We start from the raw sequence: 20,983 nt of genomic DNA on the forward strand, positions 1-20,983 counted from the left end.
ATTCCAGCAATCTAGGAGGCCGAGATGGGCAGATCACTTGAGGTCAGGAGTTCAAGACCAGCCTGGCCAACACGGTGAAACCCCATCTCTACTAAAAATACAAAAATTAAGGCTGAGTACAGTGGCTCACGCCTGTAATCCTAGCACTTTGTGAGACCGAGGTGGGGGGATCACCTGAAGTCGGAAGTTCAAGACCAGCCTGACGAACATGAAGAAACCCCATCTCTACTAAAAATACAAAATTAGCCAGGCGTGGTGGCAGGAATCTGTAATCCCAGCTACTCAGGAGGGTGAGGCAGGAGAATCGCTTGAACCCGTGAGGTGGAGGTTGCAGTGAGCCAAGATCATGCCATTGCACTCCAGCCTGGGCAATAAGAATGAGACACCGTCTCAAAAAAAAAAAAAAATTAGCCAGGCATGACGGCGGGCGCCTGTAATCCCAGCTACTCGGGATGCTGAGGCACGAGAACGGCTTGAAGCAGCAAGGTGGAGGTTGTAGTGAGCCGAGATTGCACCACTGCACTCCAGCCTGGGCAACAGAGATAGACTGTCTCAGAAAAAAAAAAAAAAAAAAATAGAATTTGAAAAACTGATGGTAAAGCTCATGGAAAAAAAAATACATGAAAAAGCATACACTTTAAGTAAATGAGAAAAATCCTCCAACCTATCAAAATATACCATAAAGCTACATAATTAATTAAAATGGCATAAAGAATGATACCAAGAAAAGATCAATGAATCAGAAGAAACCTCAAAAATACAGACCTTCTCCTGTGCACGTACAGTGTGCACACACCAGGTTGTCTGGGTCACTGTGTGAGTGCGCACACTTGCAAGTGTACACACAAGAGCATGCACACGCATGCACACACATGCAGACATGCTCACACACACATACGGGCACACAATCACACAGGCACACACATGCACAAAGATGCATGCATGCACACACACATGCACACACATGCACACATACACACGTGCATACACCGTCACACATGCATGCACGCACACAGGCACACAGAGGCACATGCACACACACATGCTCACGTGTATGCACGCACGGTCACACGCATGCACACACAGGCACACAGAGGCACATGCATGCACACACGCTCACACGTTCACATACATGCATGCAATCATATGCACACACACACACAGGTGCACACACGCAGGCTTTTTTCCAAGCATATGTTGTTCTGCATCCTGTTTTTGGTACATATTTTGTACATGTTTTTTGTACAAAATAAGAGAAAGCATTTCTTTAGGGTATAATCCTTAAAGCAAACTTGGGGGTCAGGGGACACGTACATTTAAAATTCCATTGAACGGGTGCCACTCACTAAGCAGTGAGGGCATGTTCTCTCCACCCTGCACCCATTGCCCAGCACTGCTCTCGCAGCACCCACCCTGGGGCCTGCCTCGTGATGCCCTCTACCCCGCCTTCTGCTCTGCTTCAGAGGGCACCACCCTCCCTGAATGTAAGCTCTGCTTGATGCTGCAGTTACTTTCTCCCCACCGGTCACTATTTTTAACTTTCCCTGTGGCATCATTTTCCACACACAGACCTTCCTATTTTATATGGGCAAATCCATCCACCTCTTCTAGATTCTGCTGAATGTCTTGCTCAGAAAACCTTAGCTAAGATGTGCTTGGAGCTGGTACACAACAGACTGCAGTCAACTGACACTGCAAGAGAGGGGGTTGCTCACATTGAAGGTCTTCAAGATGACATCGGGGCAGTGTGGGAGAGGGCAGGCTGAGGCCGTGGGGACAGTCAAGGCACCTGGTGTTTATGAGGGCAAGGGCTCAGCACCCCGAGATGACTACAAGGTGGGAGAGAACGCAGAAAGGGATGTGGACATCAGCTGTCAAACAACATCCCCTGCAGACCATTTGTTACCGTTGTACGTCTCGTCAGGGCCTTAACGATGCTCAGCATTAGGCATCTCCCAATCACAAATACGTTAAGCAGCAGTAACCGAATCCTGCTGAGCAGTAGAAATACAGAAATTAAGCAGCTCGGCCTGGCACAGTGGCTCACACCTATAATCCCAGCTACTCAGGAGGCTGAGATGGGAGAATCACTTGAGGTCAAGAGTTCAAGACCAACCTGGGCAACATTAACAAGACCTCCCTCTCTAAAAAAAGAAAAAAAAATTTTTTTTTTCAATTAGCCAGGCATGGTGGTGCACGCCTGTAATCTCGGCTACTAAGGCGGCTGAGGCAGGAAGACCACTTGAGCCCAGGAGTTTGAGGCTGCAGTAAGGTGTGATCACACCACTGTAACCAGGCTGGGCAACAGAGTAAGACTTTATCTCTTGAAGAAGGAAGAATCAAAGGAAGGAGAAAGAGAGACAGAGAAGAGACAGAGAAGAGACAGAGAGAGAGGCGAGAAAGACAAGACCAGAAAGAGAGAGAGACACAGACACCTCCACAAATGGTGATTCTGGCAAAAAGAGGAGAGTGAAGCACATCATGATCCTGTTCCTGCCCCACCACTCCCTGTAGAGACTGAAACTGGGGGCTAAGAATGGCAACTACATTGTACATTTGCAGGATCACTATTTTAAAAAGTCTAACAGCTTCTACAATATACCTTTAAAACTAGTCTCCTGTGTTAACTACCATAAGCAAACATTCGAGGAATGAGGTCCCACTATAAGGCTATGGTCAAGCCCTCCTCCAGCAGGTGGGCCCAGCGCAGGGAATCTGTCTGCACCCTCCCCATGCACAGCGGACTCTTCCTTTGACTGGTTAACACTCCCGCCCTAGAGCCAGGCAGAGCCGTGGAGCCAGCAGAACAGGCCTCGACATCCTGACGAGACTCACCGCAACATAACGGAGCCCAAACTCCAAGAAACACCCCGAAGTGGCTCATCATGACATAACCAAGTGCGGGCTCCAGGGAGTGCCGCTGCCCTGCAGCTGAAGCCCTGGGACGTGGAGAAGGCCTGCGTGCAGCGGCCTCTCTCCCGGAAGCAAGGGCACTTCCGCTGTGCTGCTTTAATGGCAGAGAGATGGCGTGTGTAAGGGTGGGTCACGGCAGCGGCAATCGAGCCAGGCCACACCTAGGAGAAGGACGCTAACAACTCTACTTTAGTCTGTCATTCGACTAGATTTCTTAAATAACTTACATGCAAACACACCATCTGGCTCTCTACACGGACAGACATGCAGCTCTTGACTAATGGGAGACACCCGTGGTAAACGTGCATCAGAAACCCCGTCAGTGACATTCCCGACAGAGGTGGAAATCAACAGAGGCTGAGCGGGGTTCAAAGAGAAATGTCAATGTCCTTCCTGTCTCATACCAGCTCCACAGTTTCTACACCAACTCGACACAGAAAGAGGACACCCTTTTAGTCAATGACATATCCCTATGGGGCTCCCCCGGGGCTCCCCTTCCAGCAAGCTGGGCACCCAGAGCTGCCTCCAAGGGTGTAAACAGAAGACCACAGGAGAAGAGCTGCAACACAGGCGAGAGGCTGGCAGCCAGCGACAAGAGGAACCTGGAGAACAAAGCCAGGCAGCTGGCGCCCCTACACCTGGCCCAGGCTTCTCTATGAAGGGTCCTGAGAAAACGTGGTCTCCCAGGACCCAGGGAGGCTGGACTCCTGGACTGTGACCCAGGTTCCTCTGAGCCCTGGTATTCTGAGGTCTGTTCCCAGCACTTGGGCTCAGCACACAAGCACAGAAGAGCCACGCCTGGAGCTCAGCTTCTCATCTGGCTTCTTACTTGACTTGTTCCCAGGTCTTGGTGGCCAAATGCAAGACCCAGAGATCCTTGTAGTGGTAGAACTGCTCTCCGTTGGGAGAGGCAAACTCCCCTCCAAAGACCCACAGCTGTCCGCCACCTTGAGGCACCACCACCGCCTGTGAAAAGAAAGGTGACAGGTCAGGGCACAGCCACACAGCAGCAGGGCCAGTGTCATGGGTGACTGGCAGTGGTGAGCGCTTCAGTACTATCTCAGCTGCCCCCCAACGTGACCGGCCCCACACACAGCCACGTCCTCTCCTGCCTCTGAGGGGAGGATTCCAGAGAAGCACCCTCGTAGGAAAGCATGTCCTCAGTCAAGGGTCTGACAAACTTTCACGGATCCCTAGGTTGCAAAATAAACATCCATTTAAATGTAGACAATGCCATATCCCATTAAAGTGGACACAGCTAGTTACTTTAAATATTAACAGTGGTGTGGTGCAACCTAGCAGTGTTTTCCTTTTACTAATATCTGCAATAAAGCTGTCTGCCTGCTCTCGTTAATCCCTTTCCTAGCTATTATGGACCAACTAAATTAGCCTCACAAGTACAATGTGCACGTAAAAGAAAGTGTTTATGGGCCAGGCACAGTGGCTCACGCCTGTAATCCCAGCACTTTGGGAGGCCAAGGCGGGTGGATCACGAGGTCAAGAGATAGAGAGCATCCTGGCCAACATGAAACCCCGTCTCTACTAAAAATACAAAAATTAGCCGGGCGTGGTGGCACACACCTGTAGTCCCAGCTGCTCGGAGGCTGAGGCAGGAGAATCACTTGAACCCAGGAGGCGGAGGGTGCAATAAGCCGAGACTGCGCCATTGCACTCCAGCCTGGGTGACAGAGCAAGACTCCGTCTCAAAAAAAAAAAAAAAAAAAGAAAGCGTTTATGTAATGTTTTCTCCTTTTAGAGACAGGGTCTTGCTCTGTCGCCCAGGCTGGAGTACGGTGGTACAATCATCAGTCATCACTCACTGCAGCCTCGACGTCGTGGATTCAAGTGACCCTCCCACCTCAGCCTCCTGAGTAGCTGGGACTACAGGCATATGATATCATACCCAGCTGTTTAATTTTTTGTAGCGAAGGGGTCTATGTTGTCCAGGCTGGTCTCAAACTCCTGGCTTTAGTTAATTCTCCCGCCTCAGCCTCCCAAAGCACCCTGGGATTACACACACGATCCACCGCACCCAGCCTTACGTGACGTTATGAATGATTAATAAAGACTTCAGCACCACAGTAAAGGTGAAGGAGCGCAGTGGGAGTCATGTCCTCCGGGCCACACAGGGAAAGGCACTCTGGCAGCAGGGGATGCCGAGGAGAGAGCAGACCACCAACCAAAAACAAGGGCATCCCTGATGGGTCATCAGACACCACCAGCTACTCCACATGAGGCCCTCCGTGGCCCACTCCCTCTCAGGGCCCCAAGAACTGCGGGCGGCAGAGTCTTTAGGAGAAGGCCCACGTCCACCTGTGGGAAGAGCTGCCTGGACAGACTGCTGGGCTGCAAGCAGAGGCGGAGACCAGGCTCCACCGGGTCTTTCCTCCAAACCTGCAAGTTAAGCAGCGACTGGGGTCCAGGATGAGAAGAGCTCGCTCCTAGGCAGTCCGTAGTAGTAACCACGCTGGAGGGGGACCCTCAGTGCTGCATCTCCACAGGTGAGAGCCGCCCACCCTGCCCAGGTCACGCAGCCCAGCTTCGCGTGACTGTAATGCACCTGGTGGTGTAATTAAGCAAGAAAAAAAGGCCGGGCGCGGTGGCTCACGCCTGTAATCCCAACACTTTGGGAGGCCGAGGCGGGCAGATCACAAGGTCAGGAGATCGAGACCATCCTGGCTACGGTGAAACCGTCTCTACTAAAAATACAAAAAACTAGCCAGGTGTAGTGGCGGGCGCCTGTAGTCCCAGCTACTTGGGAGGCTGAGGCAGAAGAATGGCGTGAACCCCAGAGGCGGAGCTTGCAGTGACCCGAGATTGCGCCACTGCACTCCAGCCTGGGCGACAGAGCGGGACTCCGTCTCAAAAAAAAAAAAAAAAAGGGACAGAGAGAAAAAGCAACCTGAGCACCCCGGCAGCAGGTGAAGCCCCATTTCCCAGCTCAGCCGTGGTCATTTCAGAGTTGGTTCTTTCATAAAAGCCTGTTGCTTTATTCTCTCTCGTTTCGAGGTAAGAGTGAGGATCTAGCAGGATGAAGAATGGTTCCACACAGGGCGCAGAGAGGGCTGGCAAATGAGAGTGCCAACCTAAGGTCAAGTGCGCCCAGGTGGGGCAGACAGTGGTCCTCAGCAGGCTCCCTCCCAGCACCTCTGAGGTGGTGCTTCGCCCACCCACACTTAGAAACGGCCACAGTGCTGCCCCTCTGCACCGATGCGGTTCCTTTTTGGCCAGACAGCGGGGGCAGGTAGCAGCAGCACACAGGGGTGGCATGTCCCTCTCCACCCCACCCACTTCCAGTCGTTCTTTGCGTCTGTCATCTCAGATGATGACTGACCTGTAAAAGGACAGGTCAGGTTTCCTATCATTCTAAAAGCCCAATAGTCCCACAGGAAGAAATTGACCAATTTACACCTTCACAGCAGACATGATGACTGGCTCAAAGCCGAAACTTAACAAATGTTTTGAATCTAGAGGAAGTTAGGTGGCACAAACATGCCACCCGGTACAACAGAGTTTTAAAATGTCATCTCGTGGAAGACTATTCAATGCCATAGAACAATCCTACAATAATACATCAACGGGAGAGAACACTATAGAAAGAACACATACACGCATGCTCCAGTTTGCATGAAATAGATGCACAGAAATATGAACTGGCTGGGTGTGGTGGCTCGCAGCTCTACTTCCAGCGCTTTGGGAGGCTGAGACAGGCAGATCATGAGGTCAGGAGTTCGAGACCAGCCTGACCAACATGGTAAAACACTGTCTCTACCAAAAATACAAAAATCAGCCAGGCGTGGTGGCATGCGCCTGTAATCCCAGCTACTCTGGAAGCCGAGGCAGGAGAATCGCTTAAGCCTGGGAGGCAGAGGTTGCAGTGAGCCAAGATCGCACCACTGTACTCCAGCCTAGGTGACAGAGCAAGACTCTGTGTCAAAAAAAAAAAAAAAAAGAAAAGAAAAGAAATATGAACTGTACGTGCAAAGAAAACATGCAGAAAATATAAATTCACAGTTTAGGGAGAATGGACAATGGACTTTCCTTTTAATCCTGTTCATTTTTTATGGAATGAATACTTATGACTTACATTATCAGTCCCTAAAGCCATTCCTGGCCAGGTGCAGTGGCTCATGCCTGTAACGCCAACACGATGGGAGGCTGATGTGGGAGGACTGAGCCCAGGACTTTGACACCAGCCTGGGTAACAAGCAAGACCCTATTTTTAAAATACAAAAAATAAAGCCATTCTTAAAAAATGAAGTCAAACGGCCGAGCGCAGTGGCTCACGCCTGTAATCTCAGCTCTCAGGGAGGCAGAGGCAGGAGGATAGCTTGAGTTCAGGAGTTTGAGACCTGCCTGGGCAATATAGCAAGACCCTGTTCTCCACAAAAACAAAAACAAAGACAAAAAAAAAAAAAAAATGAAGTCAAACTCCAGGCAAAAGAGTGTAACCCACAGCACTGCTCTAACACCCTCTCCTCCATCTTAGTTAGAATCCCAGGCCCGACCCAGTCCGACCCAGAGGACCACACAAAGGCAGGCTGATCAGTGGTCTAAGAGCTTCGTATAGCCTACGCCTCAAAGATAATGAACACCAAGGAACAAAATAAATATGATTCAAGGGAAGATTAAAACTATGAAGACCCACAGGTAAAACTTCCACTCCTGACCACAATGGAGCACATTAGCTCCCCGCTGTCAACAAGGAAAAAACCAGACGAAACCTATGAAGCAACAACCTCCAGACAACGGGAAGCGGGAAGTGCAGGACTGCGAACCTGAGAGCCAGGAAACATGCCAGGGAGCCCTGACCCACGACTCCGGCCCCTGCAGGCAGCTTCTTCCCTGGTGCAGGGACAAGGGGCCCAGGCAGGGCAGGCGGTCTTGCACAGCTGAGGAGACAAGGACTGGAGTTCAGGGACATGGAGGCAGCTAAAAGTGACAGGGCAGAGCACTGGAGAGAGGAAGCCATGGGAGAAAGAGCCCTGGCAATCTGCACGGGGCGTCCCCTGGAGTCTCTGCACACTAAGCTGCACCCTGGGAGGGGGAGACCAAGGAACCACTACTGTGAAGACAAAAGCATCTTCTGAGCTGAGAACTATCTGAGCTTACACAGGGCTTGGAAACAGGCAAGTTCCAACCAGACGACGTGAAAAGATGTCACTGACCACACAGGTCATTTACTAAAGACTGCAGAAAGGCCACCACTGAGGGCTAAGCCAGCCCTAGAGAGAGTCTCAAAAGGATCAAGATGATCTGCAAGGAACTGAATCACCTGCCAGGACAAAACGCAACACTATTTGACAGATGAAAACATCCAGACACTCAGGCTGGGAGCAGCGGCTCATGCCTGTAATCCCAGCACTTTGGGAGGCCGAAGCCTCCGCACCAGCCGCCCATTGCCTGTCAGCTCTCCATGTGTCTACCAGACTCTCACGTGGGAAGAGGGAGGGCGGCTGAGAGTCAGTGCTGACATTACCTGGTGAGCACAGCGCCTCGGAGGTGGACTGGGGATGTCAACTTTGGTCCAGGCATCCTTTCTGATATTGTAGACATAGAGCTCGTTATACAAAAAAGTCTACAGGAAGGAAGAAGAATGTCAGTGTCACGAATGATACTGTGTCACCTCCAAGACAGTGGTGAGAACAATCTTAATCATGACAGTTCCCTGGGAAACTGACATCCTAAAGCAATGGAAACGATACCAGTAATGCAGGGAGGCCACTGGGTCCCCGGGGGGGCCCTCGGGGATGGTGACACAATGAAAACGACCCACGGCCCAGGAATCTGGAAGGCACTGAAAGCCCTTGCTGTCGTTTACTAGGACTGGTCATTCTCCTAATTCAAGTCTAGTTTTTATGTTTTTGTTTTTTCTGAGATGGAGTCTTGCTCTGCTGTGCAGGCTGGAGTGCAGTGGTGCAATCTCGGCTCACTACAACCTCTGCCTCCCGGGTTCAAGCGATTCTCTGCCTCAACCTCCCGAGTAGCTGGGATTACAGGCACCCACCACCACGCCCGGCTAATTTTTCTATTTTCAGTAGAGATGGGGTTTCACCACATTGGCCAGGCTGGTCTCAAATTCCTGACCTCAGGTGATCTGTGGCCTCCCAAAGTGCTGGGATTACAGGCATGAGTCACCATACCCAATCAAGCCTAGTTTCTAAATGCACGAAAACAGAGAGGAAGATGGACAAACCCCCAGGTTTGTCCCCAGCAGTTGAACCCCCAGGGCCCATCCTGGGCTGTAGGGAAGGTGAGCTCCTGCTTTGGTGTTTCACACACAATTGTGAAACACAGGTCTCTCTGGCCTGCTCAAAAATAAAAATTAGCCCTACAATTTATTAGTACTTTCCCTATTTAAGACAACCTGAAAGCTGAGTGTGAAACCTGGAAACCCACTGGGAGGAAGAACGGCACAGACAACCACAAAGACAGGTCCGCCTGTCAAGAGTGATGACGGCGGAACTGGGGCTCAGTCTAAGTCCAAGGAATGGAGACCCCAGGACCACCGACGTCATCAACAGCCATGCCAGTGCCTAGACCATCCTGGCGACATCTCACATCAGGCTGACAGCTCAAGTGCGTGATACGAGGGGGTGAAGGGGCCAACGCGTATTTGATGTCACTGCCTTAAGTTAACTTTCTATCAAATGATACTCATGCAATATGGGAAGAAAAGAAAAAATATATACTTTACTTTTTGGCCGTTGAAATATTCACCTCCGAAAAGGATTAATTCATCTTTCTCAGGATGAACCGAGAGGGAGGCATTTAATCTACAAGAGACACAAGCGGCAGGTCAGCACGGTCACCCCCAACAACCACCCGAGCGCCGTCCCCTTCCTCACAGAATCCTGTCACCACAGACTGGCTGCCTCTGCACTTCCTGAAAGCAGAGCCTGGCATCGAGAGAGGAAGCAAAGGTGCCACTTGAACACCAACCCCTCTACCAGTGCCCAGGGCCACACTCCAAGGACAGCCAAGGAGCTGGGCTGGCACAGCGTCTGGTTGTCTTAAAAAAAAAAAAAAAAAAAACCCAGGCAGGAACAAGTCCAGATGCCCCTACTGATGTATCAGATGTTCCAGAACTGTCTTTTTTTTTTTTTTTTTGAGATGGAGTTTCCCTCTTGTTGCCCAGGCTGGAGTGCAATGGCACAATCTTGGCTCACCGCAACCTCCACCTCCTGGGTTCAAGTAATTCTCCTGTCTCAGTCTCCCGAGTGGCTGGGACTGCAGGTGCCCGCCACTACACCCAGCTAATTTTTGTATTTTTTCAGTAGAGATGGGGTTTCAGTGTGTTGGCCAGGCTGGTCTCAAACTCTGACCTCAAGTGATCCGCCCACCTCAGCTTCCCACAGTGCTGGGATTACAGGCATGAGCCACTACACCCGGCCCTCAGAACTGTCCTCTTTTAAGAGCCTATTCTCTCAAATCACCTCAAAATTGTTCTAAAAAGTTCAGTATCTAGGCCAGGAGCAGTGGCTCACGCCTGTAATCCCAGCACTTTGGGAGGCCGAGGCAGGTGGATCATGAGGTCAAGAGATCGAGACCATCCTGGCCAACATGGTGAAACCCCGTCTTAACTGAAAATACAAAAACTAGCTGGGCATGGTGGCACGTGCCTGTAGCCCAGCTACTCAGGAGGCTGAGACAGGAGAATCGCTTCAACTCAGGAGGTGGGGGTTGCAGTGAGCTGAGATCGCGCCATTGCACTCCAGCCTGGTGACACAGCGAGATTCCATGTGGGGAAAAGAAAAAAAAAAAAAGTCCAATATCTAAGTATTTTAAGTATTTCAATATACATGCCAGATACCTTCCATCTAGAAAATACAAACAACTTTTTTTTTTTTTTTTTTTTTTGAGACTAAGTCTCGCTCTGTCCCCCAGGCTGGAGTGCAGTGGCGGGATCTCGGCTCACTGCAAGCTCCACCTACTGGGTTCACGCCATTCTCCTGCCTCAGCCTCCCAAGTAGCTGGGACTACAGGTGCCTGTCATCATGTCCAGCTAATTTTTTGTACTTTTAGTAGAGACGGGGTTTCACCGTGTTAGCTAGGAAGGTCTCACTCTCCTGACCTTGTGATCCACCCGCCTCAGACTCCCAAAGTGCTGGGATTACAGATGTGAGCCACCGCGCCCGGCCAACACAAACAACTTTCTATTTATTTCACATGAGAACAAAAAAAGAGCTATAAGGAAATTCTATAATAATATTATGGGCTGGGCACGGTGGCTCACACCTGTAATTCCAGCACTTTGGGAGGCTGAGGCGAGCAGATCACCTGATGTGAGGAGTTCAAAACCAGCCTGGCAAACATGGTGAAACCTCGTCTACTAAAAATACAAAAATTAGCTAGGCATGGTGGTGGCCACCTGTAATCCCAGCTACTCAGGAGGCTGAGGCAGAAGGACCACTTGAATCTGAGAGGCAGAGGTTGCAGTGAGCTGAGATTGTACCCTTGCACTCCACCCTGGGCGACCGAGCGAGACAGTCTCAAAAAAAAAAGAAAAACAGAAATAAATAAAAACATAGGACCACTTCAGTTGAAAATAATGAAAGACACAGTGACTATCTGGCGAGTCACTGGGAAAGATCCTCCCTTCAGAATCCTCTATGATGGTGTTCCCCAAGGATGCTCCATAATGCCAGCTCCAAAAGATGCTTCTCAAACGAAAAACAGGTTTCAAGGTCAAGTGAGTTTGGGAAATCTGAGAACTCTATTTTCCGTTGGGGATTTATTTGCATAGAAACACATCACAGGCTGGGGATTTCTGCAGGAAAGAAACCAGTATTAAAAGCTAAACAAAGAATCACCACATGATCCGGCCATTCGTTCCTAGGCATCGGTTCAGACACCTGTATGCAATGCTCATTACAGCCTCACTCACAAAAGCCAAACAGGAGAAATAACCTAAGTGTCGGTCCACAGATGAGTGGACAAGCTCAATGTGGCATATCCACAGACGGAACAGGATTCAGCCTTAAGAAGAAATAAAGTTCTCACACATGCCACAGAACTGATGAACCTGGACATACCAGGTAAAGGAAGCCAGTCACAAGAAGACAATTCTATCACTCCACTTATGCAAAATCCCTAGAATAGCCCAATTCACAGTGACAGGAAGTTGACCAGAAGTGACCAGGGGCTGGGGGAGGGGAAATAGGGAGTGACCCTTGAAGGGTATAGACACTTGTCCCATCTTTTGGCTTCCCTGGGCTACAATGGAAGAATTATTATCTTGGGCCACACACAAAATACACTAATACTAACAATAGCTGATGAGCTTAAAAAAAAACTCATCATGTTTTAATAAAGTTTAAGAATATGTGTCAGGCTGCATTTGAAGCCATCCTGGGCTACAGGTTAGATGAAGTTGGTCTAGAGTTTCTATTTGGGGTGATAAAACAATGTTGCAACTGGATAGTGCTAATGGTTTCACAGTGGCATTAAGTAATCCCACTGAACTGCACAGTTTTAATGATTAAAATGGCAAATTCTGGCCAGGTACATTGGCTCACGCCTGTAATCCCAACACTTTGGGAGGCCGAGGCAGCCAGATCACCTGAGGTTGGGAGTTCAAGACCAGCCTGACCAACATGGAGAAACCCCATCTCTACCAAAAATACAATATTAGCCAGATGTGGTGGCACATGCCTGTAATTCCAGCTACTCGGGAGGCTGAGGCAGGAGAATTGCTTGAACCTGTGAGGCAGAGATTGCAGTGAGCCTAGCGCACCATTGCACTCCAGCCTGGGCAACAAGAGTGAAACTCTGTCTCGAAAAAAAGAATAAAGTGTTTCCCAAATTCCTCTGACCCTGAATCTCTTCTCACTGAACACCTAATGATTTTGGCAGAAAAGTACCAAACACAACTTTGGAAACAATCCACACAGGGCCCAAACTGAGGCCCCCACCCAGCCACCAGCGGCACTAGCCCAGGTGTTTCTGCCGCACAGGCAGATGAGGTACTGAGGCAGCTGGTGTCATATCCCTTTTCCAGGTAGGTCACATCAGAGCCAATCCTGAGGGTATATTCACTTAGAAACTGGTCACTCTCACGAGGTTCTCAACTAATACGATTAAGAGGTAGGAGGTTCGAAGTTATTAGGTTACCAAGCAAAAGGTCTTCATCTCAGGAGAGCTGCTTCAGTAACTGCTCCCTCCTATTAGGAAGCATTTCCAGCTGACCCAGGGAACTACCAACACCTTAAATTATATCCTGACATGACATCTGACTTTCAGGCAACATTATTTATGGAAAAATTCTAAAATATCATTTAAAAACAAAACAAAATGTAAAAGGCCAGGCACAGTTACCTGAGCCCAGGAACTCGAGACCAGCCTGGGCAACATAAAAAATGTCTCTACAAAAAAAAAAATAAAACCAATCCCCATTCAAAGTGGCTTTCCTCGGGAGCCCTGGAACGTCAGAAGCCATTTGCTCCAACAACTCAAATGAAAACATGGCCGGGCGCAGTGGCTTACGCCTGTAATCCTGGCACTTTGGGAGGCCAAGGAGGGTGGATTGCAAGGTCAGATGAGACCATCCTGGCTAACACGGTGAAACCCCATCTCTACTAAAAATACAAAAAATTAGCCGGGCGTGATGGCGGGCGCCTTTACTCCCAGCTACTCGGAAGGCTGAGGCAGGAGAATGGTGTGAACCCGGGAAGCAGAGCTCGCAGGGAGCTGAGATCGTACCACTGCACTCCAGCCTGGGCGACAGAGCAAGACTCCTTCTCAGAAAAAAAAAAAAAGAAAAGAAAATGTACATTTACAGCCAGGCACAGTGGCTCATGCCTGTAATCCCAGCACTGAGGCTGGTGGGTGGGACTTGGGCACCAGAGCCATCACATGCGCCTCGTTAATGCAAACACAGCACAATTGAGACCCCCAACTCCCGACGGGCAACCCCGGCTTCCACTCAGGCCTGCAGCAGCTTTATTAAGACGGTAAATGCTGCAAGGTTAATCTCCTACTGAGGGAAATAAAGCAAACCATTTCTCACTCCAGCTCATCCCACATGTGTATGAAATCCTACAGACTCGGAATGTTTTTACGTAATTTTCAAATTCATTTAAAATGGCTTATACTCAATTCATATTTACAAACTTTTCAAATGAGAATTTAAAAGTATTACAAACACAGCAAAAACCATGGTGATTTTCAGCTTTCTGCCTACAATACGCACTTTTAAAATACCTTAAGAACCAAAGAAAAGCTCACTGGGTCAACACTTTCATCCACACATCACGACCAGTGGAGGAGCTTTCAAAGCTAGCACAGGAGTCCAGAGGCAGCGGCTGTGCTGGAGGCCCTGCTCCCAGGTTCTATGACAGTAAAGCTCAACAGCCTCATTCCATTTCTTCAGAAGAAAGTGACCGAGAACAGGTTTTAATAATGAAAATGTTCCCAGTGCCTAATCATTTACGAAACCTGGTGCTATTTAAAGCAGTTTTTCAATGTATAGAAGAAAAGGAAACAGATAAACTGCGACAAATGCTACTTGCTCACCTTGGTGAGGGCGGGGGGCACGGAGTTTCCACAATCTGAGTCCTCTTGGCATCGAGCGTCTGGAAATGGGCTATGAGCGCTTCCAGGTCTTCCTAGGGCAAGCAAGCAGGCACAGATGAGACTTGTTCCTAAGACCCGCCAGGGAGCCACAGCCTGCCCAGCTTTCCCCCAGTCAGTGTGATCCGACTGGGCTCAGTCACGTCTGTGAATTGTAACACACTGTGCCTGCATCTGAAATGCAGTTTGACACATTCACAAGTAACCAGAGCTTGACCTCAAAGGCAGTTTGCTTAAAGGGTAGATGTGTGCACCAAGTACTCTCTCACTCCACACCCCAATGCTCCCCCTGCAAGACCTTCCACTTAGACAAGCCCATCGTGACTTCACCGCAGACACCCTCAGCACCTCTCAGAGCCCAGGCCCGGGCCGTCGCACCTGCATGCCTTCCTGTCTCTGGAGCAGGGTCTGATACGTTTCTCTTGCTCACTTGTTTCCTCCACATCCCTCCACCCCAACAAAATAGTAAAATATGAGCTCCACCAGAGCAAGACGGTGTCTGGTTAAAACACTGCCTGCACAGCAAGGGCTCAGCAAATACTTGCTGCAGTCGATCCGTGTAAGATGGTGTCAATTCTTACTACCATGGAGAGTGACTCGAGGCACTGATGTGCCAGCACAGAGGGCAGCAATGGAACCCAGTGTTCCTGCCTCAGTCCCAGTGCCCGTTTCCCAACATTTACGAGACACTCCCATACCACACCTGAGCCTGACATTTCAAGTTCCTTCTAGCCTTCGGTGTCCTGCTTGCCGCTACACACACCTGCAGACCATCTTCCCTCCCCCACACCCATCTCTCCAACCTCACCTCCCACCCTGCCTCACTCTCCAAGCTACACCGGCGTCCTCTCCGCTCCTTTAATGAAAACACCGGGTTCCCTCAGCCCGCCACGCCCCACCTCGTGCTTCCTTCAGCCCACCCCTCAGTCTCGGGGTGAACGTCAATCCCTCCCAGAGGCTCTCGCAGCAGGGTACACTGCTTAGTATTCTAAACTATCCAATATTTAAAACACACAAGTTACGGAACTTTAACCAAGACACTCCTGTGCACCGTTCCCAGGGTAAGGAATAAAGTGTCACCCGCATGTACCCACCCACACATCCCCCGAAGTAACCATTACCTGGAACTCGGTGCTTATTAGTCTCAAGCTTTTCTTCACACTTTTGTTACACATGTGTATTCCTAAGCAACATATAGTATTGTTTTACCTTTTTTTTTTTTTTTTGATACGGAGTCTCGTTCTGCCGCCCAGGTTGGAGGTGCATGGGCATGATCTCGGTTCACTGCAAGCTCCGCCTCCCGGGTTCACACCATTCTCCTGCCTCAGCCTCCTGAGTAGCTGGGACTACAGGCACCTGTCACCACGCCCAGCTAATTTTTTGTATTTTTTTTTAGTAGAGACGGGGTTTCACCTTGTTAGCCAGGATGGTCTCAATCTCCTGACCTCGTGATCCGCCCGCCTCAGCCTCCCAAAGTGCTGGAATTACAGGCTTGAGCCACCACGCCCAGCCATAGTATTGTTTTACATTTTTAAATGTCATTAAACAGACTAGGCACAGTGGCTCACGCCTGTAATCCCAGCACTTTGGGAGGCCAAGGCAGGTGGATCGCTTGAGGTCAGGAGTTCGAGACCAGCCATGACCAACATGGTGAAACCCCATCTCCACTAAAAAATACAAAAATTAGCCAGCACAGTGGCGCACACCTGTAGTCCCAAACTACTCGGGAGGCTGAGGCAGGAGAATTGCTTGAGCCCGGGAGGTGGAGGCTGCAGTGAGCTGAGATTGCACCACTGCAACACTCGCTCTGGGTGACAGAGCAAGACTCCATCTCAAAAAAATAAAAATAAAAAATTAAATGTCATTAAATGGTATCATACTGTATATTCCTTTCAACTTGTTTTGCTCAACGCAGTTAAACAAACAGTTCAAATCCCAGCATCTATGCGCCAGGAGAGCTCTGCTGCTGCTCCTCGAAGGCAGCAGTCTTTAACCTGGGCTGAACCTCGTCATCATTGGGGGACTGAAGGAGAGCAAGGTGGCAGGGTCTGGGTGACACCAGTGGCCTAGTCAGCAACAGCCTCTCCACAGTGACAATAAGCTGAACGCTGAAAAGACGAGTCAGGCGGAGTATGGTTGGGGTACACGTAAGACCACAGACAGAACTTGGCATGTTTGAGACACTAAAATAAAGGCATTGTGGCTGCAGTGAGCCCAGGGAGACAGGTGGAAAGACAGGCAGAGGCCAGGACCAAGTGAAGGTGCGAACCAGGTGACCTGATACATGAGTTCTGTGGGAGCAGAATTCCAAGCTGTCCCCAAGATCCCGTTCCCCCCAATAATTCCCAGGACTGCAAAATAATGGGATACCACTCTCGTGATTAGGTTGCATTACAGACACAGCTGAATTTAAAGAGATGATCTTCTGTGGGTCTAGCCTAATCAGACGACCAGTTATTTTAAAGGTTTGTTTCGAGGGTTCATTAAGATAACATACAAACCCCAGGACTGATAGACTCTCTCTCTTAAGGGAAGCTACTGTTACAATCACCTTAGTATTGGGCACTGGAGGGAGACATGAAGATGAGTAAAAATGACAGGTAACTGGCCGGGCACAGTGGCTCACGCCTTGTAATACCAGCAATTTAGGAGGCCGAGGTGGGTGCATCACCTGAAGTCAGGAGTTCGAGACCAGACTGACCAATATGGTGAAACCCGGTTTCTACTAAAAAATACAAAATTAGCCGGTGTGGTGGTGCATGTCTGTAATCCCAGCTACTTGGGAGGCTAAGGCAGGAGAATCGCTTGAACCTGGGAGGCGGAGGCTGCAGTGAGCCAAGATCGCGCCACAGCACTCCAGCCTGGGCAACAAGATGAAACTCCTTCTCAAAAAAAAAAAAAAAAAAAAAGCAGAAAGCAGATAACAGCTGGTTACTGAGTGCTTACTTTCCGCCAAGCACCATTCTGAAGATGCCACACAGATGAACTGACTTCCTGTGCCACAACCCTGGCCAGCAGGCCATGCTACTGCGGTCCAGCCTGGGCGATAAAGCAAGACTCCGTCAAAAAAAAAAAAAAAGTCAGAGCCTAAGAGGAGTGTGAGGGGAAAAGTCCAACTCCATTATTTAAGAGATGAGGACATGGAGAGATCAATGACTCAGGAACAAAAGGGACAAAGGAATGTGGTCAAGAGCTCCTGATTCAGGACATCTGGTCACACCCCAGTTCCATATCACTTCATGGTTCACCTGTTGGTCTGACTTCCTGTCAAATGGGAGTATCAGTGCTAAGGAATTGACCTGGTTGTGAGGATTAAAGCCCAGGGAGCTGTGCCTGGCACACGGCAGGCCATAAAACTGCCCCCGGTTAGCGAACCCACGAGCAGCAGCCGCAGAACACTCAACCCCAAGTTCAGGACGGATCCTCCTGCAGACCCTGGGCTGAGGACCAGAGGGAAGGAGACAACCGTGATGGCTGCCATCAGCTGCTACAGGATACCCCATGGCTCCAGTGCCTTCTTCACTTAACCATCTGCTGCTTACTCCTCAGGGCCGCTGTGATGACTATCTGTCCTCTTTAGAAAAACGAGAAGGGTGAGGTTCAGAAAAGTTAAGAGTCTTACTCCCAGGCCACACATCTTGCAGAGGCAGCCCCAGGCTCAACCTCATGTCGTCCTACGCCAAACCCCTGCCTCTTCTCACCACCCAGCCTACCTTTAGAGGGAGGGAGGAGTGGGAGGAAACGCAGAAAAACGCCCGTGACACCACACGAAGAAAAGCAAGCACGTTAAAGGAGGCAGCTCCGTCGCTCTTCGAGAAGCGGCCAGACACACGTGGAGACTCGGGAGGGGGCGGGCCCCGTCCAGGCTGCCCGGACGCGGCGCCGGGGCAGTTTCTACGGCCTCCAGCTCTCCCGCGGGGCCGGCGCAGCTCCCACGGCGACCCGCAACCCCGGGCGGAGCTGGCAGTCGGACGAGGCTGCACTGCCGCCACGTCGGGCCCCTAGGCCCGGTCTGACTCGCTCACCTCCTCCTTCCGCGAGCGCTTAGACACCTTCTTCTCCATCTTGGCGGCCGTCTTCTCCGCGCCGCGGCCCTTCTTCTCCTTCTTGCCCTTCTTGCCCATCTTGTCGGGTCCCAATCCGCGATGGGACGCCAAGGTACCAAACGGCGCGCGCTCTCCGCCCGAAACCGGGCGCTCGTGGGGCGGAGCTCGGCGCACAGGAATGGAGTCACTTCCGGCCTCGAGTTCGAGTCGCTTCCGGTGGAGGTGCGGCTGGGCGCCCTACGAGGTTCAGTCTTGGAGCTCGATCTTCCGCAGCGGCTTCGGAGGTCTCGAACTCTGCATAAGGCCTCGAAGAAGATGACCCGGCCTGGGCGCAATGGCTGATGCCTGTAACCCTGGCGCTTTGGGAGGCGTTGGCCGGCGGATCGCTTGAGTCTGGAGTTCGAGTCCAGCCTGGGCAACAAAGCGAGAACCACCCCCCCACCCCCGCCCCGCCCCATCTCTACAAAAGAAAAAAAAACAAACATTAAACGGGCGTAGTGTCTCGCGCCAGTGGTCCTAGCTCTTCGGGAAGCTGAGGCGGGAAGATCGCTTGAGTCAAGGAGTTCCAGGCAGCAATGCGCCACTGCACCCCAGCCTGGAACAAGATCCTGTTTCAAAAAAACAGAAAAGATGGCAGCCCCGGCCTGACATACTCGGGCCGTGCTCGCCATTCTCACGCCCTGTGCCCCCACCTAGCCTGTCCCCGTGTCCTAGGAGACGTGCCCTCTGAGTTTTATTTTTTTATTTTTATTTTTAGAGACAGGGTCTTGCTCTGTTGCCCAGGCTGGAGTGCAGTAGCGCGATCTCGGCTCACTGCAACCTCCGCCTCCTGAGGAGCTGGGACCACAGGAGCCCACCATGCCCGGCTAATTCGCTCTTTCTGTTTTCCCAGGGTGCACGTGCCCCCTGTGAAGGCACGTTGCTTAGCCCTGTGTAGAACTGCCTAAGTGGGTGACTCTTGAGCTAACCCCATTTTTTCCCCTTGGACAAATCAAATGAGTGCTGTGGCCTCATTTCCTAGAAAAAAAATTAATACAGTTACAACAGTTTGCAGACCCTAAGTAAGACAGTCCCGGCTGAGCGCGGTGGCTCATGCCTGTAATCCTAGCACTTTGGGAGGTCGAGGTGAGTGGATGACGAGGTCGAGAGTTTGAGACCAGCCTAGCCAACATGGTGAAACCCCGTCTCTACTAAAAATACAAAAATTAGCGGGGCGTGGTGTTGGGCACCTGTAATCCCAGCTACTTGGGAGGCTGAGGCAGGAGAATCGCTTAAACCCAGGGGGCAGAGGTTGCAGTGTGCTGAGATCAAGCCGCTTCACTCCAGCCTGGGCAAAAGAGTGAAATTCCATCTTAAAAAAAAAAAAAAAGACGGCCCCTTCCACCTTCCCATTTAAAATGTGCCAGACACCGTTAGGTACTAAGGACATGTCCTCAAATACCCTAACATGGAGGACTTTTGTTTCTTCATTGGTAGGCTAGAGCTAATGATAGCACCCTGCAAGGGTACTCCATTTGTGGAGCCTGAGAAATAAAGATGGGTAAGATCCAAATGCCTGCTAGGAAATTGTACTCTAGGATTTCCCTCAAATTATGTAAGAAATGGCAAAATCATCTGCAGAGTATGGAATGTTATGATTTGAAAGAGCAGAGTAAAAATGCTTATCATTCCTTAGAAGATGTCATCTTTGGACTGGTAATCAAGGAATAAGGCAAATTAAGGACAAGGACAAGCCAAAATTTGGCAACGGGAAAGCATAAATCAGGAAATAATCTAGTTTATTACTTTGTGTGTGACTCAGCCTTTAATAAATTGTCTTAGGCCGAGCACGGTGGTTCATGCCTGTAATCCCAGCACTTTGGGAGGCCGAAGCGGGCTGATCACGAGGTCAGGAATTCAAGACTAGCCTGACTAATATGGTGAAACACTGTCTCTACTAAAAATACAAAAAAAAAAAAAAAATTAGCCAGGTGTGGTGGCGCACACCTGTAGTCTCAGCTATTCAGGAGGCTGAGGCAAAATCACTTGAACCCAGGTGGCAGAAGTTGCAGTGAGCCGAGATCGAGCCACTGCACTCCAGCCTGGGCGACAGTGCAAAACTTTGTCTCAAAAAAAAAAAAAAGAAGAAGAAGAAGTTAACTCGGCTGGGTGCAGGGGCTCACGCCTGTAATCCCAGCACTTTGGGAGGCCAAGTTAGGCAGATCACAAGGTCAGGAGTTCAAGACCAGCCTGGCTAACATGGTGAAACCCCATCTCTACAAAAATACAAAAAAATTAGCCAGGCGCAGTGGTGTACGCCTCTAATCCCAGCAACTCAGGTGGCTGAGGTAGGAGAATTGCTTGAACCGGGAGGCAGAGGTTGCGGTGAACCGGGATCGTGCCACTGCACTCCAGCCTGGGCAACAAAAGCGAAACTCTGTCTCAAAAAAAAAAAAAAAGAAAGAAAGAAGTTA

General features: G+C 50.2%; 1 protein-coding gene across 6 annotated transcripts in view; it reads right to left on the reverse strand.

The window, feature by feature from the left end:
• KLHDC4 (kelch domain containing 4) overlaps positions 1 to 18,710 on the reverse strand; it is a 57,129-nt gene extending 38,419 nt beyond the window's left edge. For 2 of the 6 annotated variants that reach the window (XM_025370535.1, XM_025370534.1), the window contains exons 1-5: positions 18,510 to 18,704; positions 14,428 to 14,519; positions 9,611 to 9,689; positions 8,393 to 8,491; positions 3,743 to 3,879 (exon numbers count right to left, since the gene is read on the reverse strand). In XM_025370535.1, coding sequence (XP_025226320.1) covers positions 3,743 to 3,879; positions 8,393 to 8,491; positions 9,611 to 9,689; positions 14,428 to 14,519; positions 18,510 to 18,608 — 506 coding nt within the window. In that variant the 5' untranslated portion in view covers positions 18,609 to 18,704. Of the gene's footprint in view, positions 1 to 3,742; positions 3,880 to 8,392; positions 8,492 to 9,605; positions 9,690 to 14,427; positions 14,520 to 18,509 lie in introns of all 6 variants that reach the window. The other 4 variants (XM_025370538.1, XM_025370533.1, XM_025370539.1 and 1 more) reach the window with 4 other exon arrangements.
• Positions 18,711 to 20,983: the final 2,273 nt, after the last annotated feature.

This window comes from Theropithecus gelada, chromosome 20 (genome assembly GCF_003255815.1).
Source record: "Theropithecus gelada isolate Dixy chromosome 20, Tgel_1.0, whole genome shotgun sequence".
NCBI classification, from domain to species: domain Eukaryota; kingdom Metazoa; phylum Chordata; class Mammalia; order Primates; family Cercopithecidae; genus Theropithecus; species Theropithecus gelada.